Source organism: Galleria mellonella, unplaced genomic scaffold (assembly GCF_026898425.1).
Source record: "Galleria mellonella isolate WM207_F2 unplaced genomic scaffold, CSIRO_AGI_GalMel_v1 utg78, whole genome shotgun sequence".
NCBI lineage: Eukaryota > Metazoa > Arthropoda > Insecta > Lepidoptera > Pyralidae > Galleria > Galleria mellonella.
This window is the reverse complement of record NW_026442151.1, coordinates 7,694,696-7,705,498: the sequence shown is the minus strand read 5'-3', so window position 1 is coordinate 7,705,498 and position 10,803 is coordinate 7,694,696. Positions and strand designations below refer to the sequence as shown.

At 38.6% G+C, this 10,803-nt stretch overlaps 1 protein-coding gene across 1 annotated transcript; it reads right to left on the bottom strand.

The window, feature by feature from the left end:
• Positions 1-4,826: 4,826 nt before the first annotated feature.
• Positions 4,827-10,718, bottom strand: LOC113517321 (cytochrome b5 domain-containing protein 1). The gene is made up of 5 exons (XM_026901974.3): positions 9,839-10,718; positions 8,719-8,974; positions 7,838-7,984; positions 6,469-6,567; positions 4,827-4,908 (listed from the first exon to the last, which is right to left on the bottom strand). Exons 1-5 carry the CDS (start codon positions 10,082-10,084, stop codon positions 4,835-4,837), a joined length of 822 nt encoding a protein of 273 aa, XP_026757775.1. The 5' UTR covers positions 10,085-10,718; the 3' UTR covers positions 4,827-4,834.
• Between the last annotated feature and the right edge of the window lie 85 nt (positions 10,719-10,803).

Genomic DNA, 10,803 nt, shown 5'->3' with positions numbered 1-10,803 from the left:
CTCAGGTGTTATTCCTCTATTTACATCTTGTGTTAGTTCTCAGAACCATTTAATATTTGACACACAAAAATTAAGACGAATTTAAAACTTCCCAAAGGGAGACTTTGTACAAAAGTCGATTGCTTGGGTACCTCTGTCCCATTCGTGTTTCTAATGAAAATGGAATGGTAACCCCGTCTGCGCTAACAGGATACGCTGGCGGTGCACCAGTGAAGGGTGATCGATGAGAATGAAAACAGGCCAGTTAGCCCATCATGATGAATTCATCTGAAATTAATCATGATAGTTTCCACGAGAAGGTCGACCTGGTTGGGTATATTGCTAGCAATGGGATTCTCAGTCTCCATTACTAACAATCCCTTTCCCCCCGGACAAATTGGTTAATTGAGTTCACATGAAGTTAAACTAGCCTGTTCGATCAGCTCTACTAAAGTCTAAGTCACTCAAGTACCAAAGGCGCCAGAACAAGGCAAAAAAGCAAAAAAAAAAATATAATAGTTAATACAGAAGTTTTTCGAAATAAAAAGTAAATTAGCAAAGGAAGTATTGTATAAGTTTTTTTTTTTTATTATTTTCTAATTAATTATTAACCGGACGTGGTGCGTCGTAAGGTCGATGGCAGTAGTTCCATAGACAATAAAGCAATTCGATGAGCGCTTTATCTATTGTTCCAATTCAGATAACACAATGGCTTACTTCAAGCGTCCATTTTGGAGGGCTGTAACAAAGTCTGTACAAATTAGCTAAGGTTTAACCTAAAAAGGAAACTATTTAGATACGTAAATTGTGTGAATATCCTTTTCATCATGATTTAATCTTGTAAGATTATATATATATCAAATTTAATTCATATCAAATATCAAAAATATTAACTATCAAAATTAATTCATTTAAAATTAACTATGTTTTTAATGTAAAGGCTGTGATGTAAGGTACATTCTCTATACTATAGATAGGGAACATAACAATTTATACTTTTTTTTTCAATCTTTTTTTTTTATATTACTTAGAATGGCAAACAAGCTGGCGGTCCACCTGATGGAAAGTGGTAACCGTCGCCTATAGACATGAGCAGTACCATGGACATAACAGAGTATACTGTTTCGCCCATGATACCCCCCATACGTTGCCATTCCTGAGGACTCAGGTTTTATTCCTCCGTACCCAGTAAATTTACGCCAGATCTCACCCTTCAAACCGAAACACAGCCTTGCAAACACAACTGCTTTACGATTGAAACACGAATTGGACAGAGAAACCTAAGCAATCGACTTTTGTACAAAGTCTCCCTCTAGTATAGTCTATGGTCTGTCTATAATCCTTTTACCACAGTTAAAGTAATATACAATTACTTACGAGTACACTTTAGTACAGGTTAAGTTATAAATTGCTTATAGCTAACATGATCTGAGATTATGCCTCTCTATAAAAGGGATTGTTTGTAATAGGTGTCGACAATCTCACTGCAGCAATATACCCTATCAGATCAACCTTCACGCTGTTTTCTCTTGAAACCACTGTGATTGATTTATTGTTGAATTCTACACGATGGACCAGCTGGCCTGTTGCATCCTCACCTATCATCCCTAACTAGTGCCCTGCCAGTGTATACCGATAACGCAGACGGGGTTAGCATTCCGTTAATCAATGATTTTTTTTATGTCAAAGCCATATATAATAGAAAAAAATATATACTGTCTGTCATAATGTTGATTTAGTAAGTGAATACTGAGCGAGAAATCAATAAGAGTGATTGTTTACTTACATTAAAGTCGTACTAGTGATAAAATTAGGGGGAACACGTCCATATATTTGGGGTGTGACCGTTAAAAGCTTTCAAATCGTACAAACAAATCATTTACTCCACCCAGTCAAATATCAAAATCGATATCCACGGCAACTCTTATTAAACCTAAAAAATATTCTGAGAATTCGACTTGACGATTTCCTAGCCGCAATAATAGTTACATAAATAAAATTACGGGTTCGATTCTCGATAATATAGTTAAATTATAATATGGCTGATATTATCTAGATCTACATTTGTAGCCCAGTCGCGATATGAGCATTATAAAAAAAATGTTCCCGCCATTTTAATTCCCGCGCTTCTGTAAACACACGCACCGTGCCTCTATTCTCTATGGATAAAAATGGCTGCTCGGCGGGCTATTTTTATTTTATGATTCTTTGCATGTGGTTCTTTCTTGCGTTAATTTGGAGCAACAAATGGGTGAATTATCAGATCCGCGCATGCGTGGTGGTCGCACCGTGTAAGTACGCAAATGAGCTGTTATTATTTGAAGTCTAGAAATAACAATTTCGCGTGGGGTTGGTACTTGGACTAGAAACTGCATAATGGTTGTAATAATAACATAGTTTCTAACTATCTACTTACTAAATGTACCTTGTAATTACAGAAATACTTATATGGGCTATAGAAAACAGTTCTGAATCGAAAACGCTATGATTATTAATTCGATCCTAATCGAATATCAAAAATAAATATGGACATATCGAGTCTTACGTTCAGAATAATGGGGTCGATTCTGAAGCACCATTTCTGTCTTTTCTAAACTCTTAACCTAATGTTTTAATTTGATAGTTTCGCGAGATAATTTTGAGTTAAATTTATTAGAAATTAAACCTTAAAATTAAAATTAAAACCTACAAATCTGCATTAACTATTACACTGTTTTATCACTTTCTTTCAAATTGGGATTTTTTTATAAACGACGTTTTTATAAATAAGAGAATTAGTTCCTGTTAGTTCATATTGGTCTTTTAAAGTAAGGACTGCTCTAATATCAAATTGCAATTTTTATTTTAGAAATAATTTTAAAGGTGGAGTTAATGAACACTTCTGACTACCCTATAAGAGATTATGGTCGTGAGCATATATTTTCAACAACGTAATAATAATTAAGAATCGTAGAATCAGATCGTTTTGATATAAAAGGTAGGTATAAATACTAATGGGCTTTCTTGCGGCATGCGGCAGGTCACGCAGGAAGCACGCTCGGCGGAGCGTGTCAGACCTTATGGGATCCGATGGGTTTACAAGTTTATGGAGACCTTTGTATTGTTGATGCCCAGACGGTAGGATCAGTGTGTTTGTTGAAATAAAAAATAATATTAGTTTTATGATAAGTTTTTTGTTTCAACCGTGAAGCAGTTGTGTTTGCATGGCTGTGTTTCGGTTGGAAGAGTGGGATATGGCGTGAATTTACAGGGTACAGAGGAATAACACCTGAGTCCTCAGGAATGGCAACGCATGGGGGGTATCATGGGCGAAACAGTATACTCTGTTATGTCCATGGTACTGCTCATGTCTATAAGCGACGGTTACTACTTTCCATCAGGTGGGCCGTCAGCTTGTTTGCCATTCTAAGTTGTATGAAAAAAAAAAGTGTTAGTTTAAAATGTATTTAAATAGAGCGACGATCGTTATAATCTTTTTATGCGACTCGTAATGGCAATTTTTTTTTTTAATGGATGAGAATGCAGTTAACCGCCTACGCTATCAGTATACTTTATCTGGTTAGGATAAGAGAAGATGAGTTACTCCGTCGTGACTAATTCTACAAGAATTAACCACGATGATTGCTATTGGAAACCGCGTAGATGTCGACCTGATTGGGTATATTAATAGCAATGGGGCGGTTAGGCTCTCTTACTAATAGTCCCTTTCCATCATGCGTGGCTGTAGCTGGGGGGGGGGGAGCATTGAGAGGCAATGCCCTATCCTTAACGGCCCAATGCCTTAAAATGAAAGGCCACAAGAAAATCAGACAGATTCGATTTTTCGAAGTCACTTAAGGCCTCTGCCCTACCAAAAAATTCTTTTGCCCTAAACTTGGGTCTAGCTACGACCCTGCTCCAGTAGCAAACTAGTTTTTTTTTTTTTTAATGGATGATAATGGAATGGTAACCCCGCCTGCGCTAACGGTATACGCTGGCGGGGCACCAGCGAGGGATGATAGGTGAGAAAGAAAAAGGACTTTGAAAAGAAACCCGGATCCCCAACACTATGGCGCAGCGAGGGATGCCGTGGTGGTTTTAGTCGGTAGGAGTACGGCAGTATCGGCCTCCCCCGAGGCGTATGAATCTGCATGATGCATTTCAATAAATAGGTAGGTACACACATCGATACATACTAAACAGGAATAACGAATACCACGCGGGCAAAGTCGCGGGCATCAGCTAGTCATAAATACTAGTTGAAATACAGAACTGCAATCCGTAAGTGTGTTACAAACAGCAATTAATTTGGCACGCTCCGAGCGATGAGCAAAAACAGCGCAATCATCGACATGGAAAGTTCAATCACTGAATCATTGATGATTATTCATTACGAGTGAGGCCATAGGCCGTGCAAAAACAAACCCTCTTTTATTACCCGACTACGACGGTCGAAAATTTATATTAAATATTTACTTCTTTTCCCGTGAGTGTCGTAAGATTCGACTAAGGATGGGCGAGTACTGGCAAGAGCGTTCTTTTTAAAAAATCTCCAAAGCCTAACTGCGGTTGCCAATCCGCCTGTCAAGAGTAGCAACTACTAGCACGTCCCACAAGGGAAGACTTATGTTCAGCAATGGACAGTTAAAGGCTGATATTATGATGATGATATTACAAAATTGATCCAATAACTCCATATTGAGTAATAGAATATCCATATATTAGATATTGGATATTCATTAGATATCTATATCATATCTGGACTAGCAATGGCGGTATGGAAATCGCTGATGAACAATTTTCACACCCTATATTACTTATACCTACGGCATTTTATATGAAAACTAAGTGTATTATTTAATTTACCAATTTTATTTTACTCTCCACATTTTGTATCTCGATGCATCAAACAAGTAAAATCGTGACAGAAACAATCATCTCTTGCTGGATCTGCGAAGAGGAATATACTCAAATAAACAGACATAATTATATTTGTAACAAACAACCATACGCTACGCCTGATGGAAGACAGCATTGCTCCTCACAAAACTGAGTCCTTGCTTATTCACCATCGACTCCAAAAAGAAGCTACTCAATTCGGTTGTATTTTTTTTTTATGTTTATTATCACATAACTCCGTTAATAAACAATTACAAACCGATATGCAAAATTTTTTTTTTGCCAGAAAGAATATGCTTACAGATTTGTCCCAAAAAAAAAATCATCAAAATCGGTTCAAAAGTTCAATTTTTAAATTAATATAACACGTTATGCCACCTTTGACATATTGCCACAATCGACATTTTGCGTTTTGCATCCTTGTTCTTAGCCATACACTGATACGATATCGTAACTTCAAGAAAAGAGCATATTCCTTCTTAAGAGGCCGACGGCACACCTGCATTGCCTCTTGTGTTGCGGCTGCTCATGGGCGGAGGCAGTCACTCGTTATTATCAAATGAGCCGCATGCTCGTTTGCTATAAAAAGCTACATTATTAGCGAGTATATATTATTATTCTTATATATTATTTACTCAGCGCGCTATGGAGAGGGTTTTTTTTTTAGTGGGTGATAATGTAATGGTAACCCCACCCGCGCTATCGGTTTACACCGGCGGGGCACCAGTGAAGGATGATAGGTGAAGATGAAGCAGGTCAGTTAGCCCATCGTGACGAGTTCAACAAGAATTGTTCACGATGGTTTCCAGGGTGAACCACCTGGAGGTCGACCTAATAGGGTATATTGCTAGCAATGGGGCTGTCAAATTCCATTGCTAATAATCCCTTTCCCCCCGCTATGGAGAGGGTAATGCTCGGAGTCTCTTTGCGTGATAGAATACGAAACGAGGATATCCGCAAAAGAACCAAAATAACCGACACAGCCCGAAGGATAAGCAAGCCGAAGTGGCAATGGGCTGGTCACATAGCTCGAAGAACCGACAACCGATGGGGAAGAAAAGTTCTTGAGTGGCGACCGCGTACGGGTAAATGCAGTGTTGGATGACCCCACCACTAGATGGAGTAACGACCTGAAATACATTGCAGGGAGTCAGTGGATGCAGGTGGCTCAGGACCGTTCTTTATGGCAGTCTATGGGGGAGGCTTATGTCCAGCAGTGGACGGGTAATGGCTGAAATGTTGATGATGATACATTGTTTTCTATATATAAGTATATTTTCGAAAAATCTATCTATCCGTGTGAAGTTTTTTTTTTCATGGGTGAAAATGGTATGGTAACCCCGCTTGCGCTAACGGGATACGCGTAGCCAGCGAAGCGTGATAGATGAGAATGAAAACAGGCCAGTTAGCTCATCATGATGAATTCATCAGGAATTAATCATGATAGTTTCCAGGGAGAACCGCGAGGAGGCCGACCTGGTTGGGTATATTGCTAGCAATGGCATTCTCAGTCTCCATTACTAACAATCTCTTTCCCCCCGTTCGTGCGAAGTTGGGCCAGATTGCTCTAGCTATAAATAAGTGTTTAGATAGGTAGGTACAAATACTCACCTTCAGTCAAATCGTCATTGTAGTACAACAAAATTGCCGGAATATGAATATTCTCAGGCAATAACACATCGCTGAATCGATCTCTTTCATCAGGTATACCTAAGAAATAATTGTACTTCAATACTCTGTTACATGCGTATGAGTACGTAATTACGTATGAATGGGGGGAAAGGGATTATTAGTAATGGAGACTGAGAATCCCATTGCTAGCAATATACCCAACCAGGTCGACCTCCGGTTCTTCCTTAAAACTATCATGGTTAATTCCTGATGAATTCATCATGATGGGCTAACTGGCCTGTTTTAATTCTCATCTATCACCCTTCACTGGTGCTCCGCCAGCGTATCCCGTTAGCGCAGGCGGAGTTACCATACCATTTTCATCCATCAAAAAAAAATTACATATGACTAAGAGAGAGAGGGATAGGCAGCAGCGTCCCTCTTAAAACATCTCTGAAAGCCTAACTGCGATTGCCAACCGGCCTGCCAAGCTTGGCAACTATTTCAAAACTCCCATTATGGGGAAGGCATATGTCCAGCATTATTATGTCATAGCTTTATTATATTTTAGCATTTTTACTTATGTTTAGAACCGGTTTAAAATAGGTCACCCCTTCCTTTCTCGTAGGTGTCGTAAGAAGCGACTAAGAAAACTTGATGGTTGAAAGATGGGCAGCAGTGTTCCTCTTAAAAGATCACCAAAGCCTAACTGCGGTTACTAAACCACCTACCAAGCGTGACAAATACTGGCAAAACTCCCTAAGAGAGAAGCCTATGTTCAGCAGTGGATAGCTAACAGCTTATATGACGCTTTCTGCCACCAAGCAACTGTACTTGCAGCATTGAGATATTTAAGATTATTTTCCAGAGGAGCGTGGCCGTTTAAATAGGTGCATATGCACTCTTCAACCTGCCTTTACTTATAACAAAAAGCTCCGCTCCTTATTCTGGGATAAGCACCAGACAAACGTAGGATGGACACGATCCACTCGGCATCCTCTTCAAATACGCCCATGACTTGCATGATCGTGTTTCGGTTTTAAGTATGAAATATGGCAGTTTACTTATAAGGTAAGGACAAAGGCATAAAGCATAACACTGCAGTACTCAGAAATGGCAATGCATCAGAGGTACCAAGAGCATCACAGTCAATTCTGTGATGTCAATCACGTTTTCGTTAATGGGCGAAAGTGGAATGGTAACCTCCACTCCGCTATCGGTATACACTGATACCAGTGAGGAATGTGAGGTGATGATGAAAACAGGCCTGTTAGATGGGCGTGGAGGTTGATCAACTTGTTTGACATTCTAAGCACCATAAAAGGCATCTCTGGAGTTTTGCTAGTGAAATATGAAAAGGCATAAATACCGTTCTCTTCCAGTGTTTGGTCATAATGCAGAGGTTTGCCAAGGTACCGCCAAGTGTACGAGAGCATGTGGCTGTTATGCGGCAGATACCGCATCATGATCTGATAGAGGGTCTCCTCGGAGCAAACCTCGAGGGTTACAGTGGAGCCTGCGTGGACCGAAGTAAATTGGAGTCAGTTATGCAAAAACCAACCACATTATCAAGCATGTCTATAATAGATGGCTATTTTCTGCATAACTATCTCCAACTGGAGAAATTATGAATGCTGTTTTAAAATCAGGTTTATATTCTTTTATGGATGATAATAGAAGGATAACCACATCTGTGCTACTGGTATACGTGATCACCAATGAACAATGATAGGTCAATAAACAATTATCGTCACAAATTCACCAGGTATTAAAAAATGTGTTTCTAGGGGATGGTAGGGATCAGGCGGACATCAATCTGACCTATTATGAGTAAAGAGACGCTAGATGTTAGTAATAATCCCCCGCCCATAAATTTAATAATTACATTGAAGGTTGAGAATGGGGAAAGAATGCTCTCAACAAGCGAGAAGAAGCTTATCTAAGTCGGGTATTTCGGCCGGGAATCCGGTCCCAGGTAGCAAATATTCGTCATATTGACGTCGATTTTTAGTTATTGGCCCTAAAATTATTTAAAACTGACGTCTTATTTAAATCGCTGACGTCTCCTTGCTATTGCTACTTGGTATAAAATGCGAAAGCCAACTCGTCGTCCCGGCACTGCGACGAAACGGTGGAGTTTTAGCTCGTGGGACTTGGTCAACACCCACTCATCTTGTCTGGACAGATGGATTTCCTCACGTTAAAAGTTAAGCTTAATTATTACTTAGTTGATTTTCCCTAGAGACTAACTAGTCAAAGTATTAGTAATCCTGATCGGCCGGGTCTTCGCAGTAACTTTCCCCACCACGTATCTACCGTCGGTCCACCATGGATTTTGTTGTGGTCTCCAGCGAGTTGACGGTACCACAGGCTGCTCAGGGCCAGGGCCGTGTGGCAAGTAGACGGTGGAAGAACCAACGATGGGATGGATATAGCGAACGCACTCCTCGCCTTTGAACCAGTGGCTTATGTCTTTGCCGGCGTACGCGAGAATTGTCATTGATAACTACAATGAAATATTGGAAGCTGTGACTTAACAAACTTTGATATGGACTAGTTAAGTAGTAAAAAAATATATTCAAAAATTGGAAATAAAAATTCATACTTAACAAGTATTATTGAAGTCAATGACCACCTCTGCTTGGGGGGAAAGGGATTGTTGGTAATGGAGACTGAAAATCCCATTGCTAGCAATATACCCAACCAGGTCGATATCCTCGCGGTTCTCCCTGGAAACTATCATGGTTAATTCCTGATGAATTCATCATGATGGGCTAACTGGCTTGTTTTCATTCTCATCTATCACCCTTCACTGGTGCTCCGATAGCGTATCTCGTTAGCGCAGACGGGGTTACCATGAAACATCTAAATGCAGTTTTTTTTAATGAATGATAATGGAATGGTAACCCCGCCTGCACTATCGGTATTACTAACAATCCCTCCCCCCCCCCCCCTTCCCGCTCTAATTCCTACTAACATTACAAATGAAAAATTGTATTTTTATGTTTATTATTCAATTACTTTTAAACGGCTGAACCGATATCAATAAAATGTACACCGATTCACAAAGATTCACAAAGTCGCAGGTAATGTATAAAATAAACAATTCCTGACTAGGCACGGGTGCCTTTTGTAAAATTCTGTAAAAAATTATCTAAATTACAATAGAATCCGTAACAATTTCTATAGCCCGATTTAAAAAAAAAAATAATAAGGGAAAAAACAGACGCTGGCAACGATTTTTAATACTATGTGTACGCTCAATTAGAATAAAACAAAGCACGCTAAGTACATAATCTTTTTATGTATCATAATATTTATAACTATAGCTATATTTAAAATAAATAGTAGATTTTTACAACAAACCTACCCTTTTTCTGTCGCAATATAAAAAGCCTCGTTTAAAACAAGGGCAGTATTCAACGCAATCCTCGCCACAGTACCAATTCTTTATTGGACATGAACAATGTTTGGTGCATTTGCAGATCCTAAATTGCTCCTGCAACCATGGTGTTAAGTTGTACACCTTCCCATTAAGCGAAACCCAGCAGTCGCCAGCTCGGTTGTGGACTGCAACTTCAGCTGGAGTATACCATTCTTGCTTCGTGTAAATCATTTATAACAAGAATTATTTTATAAAAAAAAAATTATAAAAATTATTTGAATGTCAACTGACACTAATCACATGTGTAGGCAAAGCTTTTTTTTTTTTCTTTTTTTCAATGGCAATCGATATTTACTTTTACGTCTATTTTTGCCAGCATCAAGTATTTTAATTTTAGTTTCATTTTTCAGAATATCGCCCAATTTAACGTTTCCCGTTGGCGAGTCTATTATACTACGTCTATGGTAGTCTGTGGTAGGTACTATTCTTAATCTATGCTCTCAGGTAAATTACCACGTACTCGTATTCTCAATGCAAAAAGTCTATGGCTGATCCAATATCTCTATCTATGGTTGTACGAAACAAAAATATTAATAATAAAAATATTGCCAAAAAAATTAGCTTTTATTATATTGGTAATATGAATTTTTTTCACAAACTACATTTTAGATTTATAGCATCACTCTACAAACGCTGTGTAAAAAACAGATCAACATTTTTATTCTTGTATGGATTTATATCGTAGACCACGCTTAGATATAGATGATTCATTAGTTCGTGAACAGAGATAACTGTCAAATATAATTATTATTTGCAACACCAGAAATTGGCAGATATTTTTTCTTAAAATTACATGTTATTTGACTACCATTTTTCAAATGTTTTTAACACACATCATTCTATTTACGAATGACCTTTTTTATGTAGATTTAGGTACTTGCAATGTCTCA

Coding starts and splice junctions, on each gene's coding strand:
- LOC113517321 (XM_026901974.3), bottom strand. CDS start 10,084: ATGATTTACACGAAGCAAGAATGGTATACTCCAGCTGAAGTTGCAGTC. Junction 7,985..8,718: donor GATTACTAATACTTTGACTA/GTTAGTCTCTAG, acceptor CGGTCCACGCAG/GCTCCACTGTAACCCTCGAG. Junction 6,568..7,837: donor CCAAACACTGGAAGAGAACG/GTATTTATGCCT, acceptor ATTATTTCTTAG/GTATACCTGATGAAAGAGAT.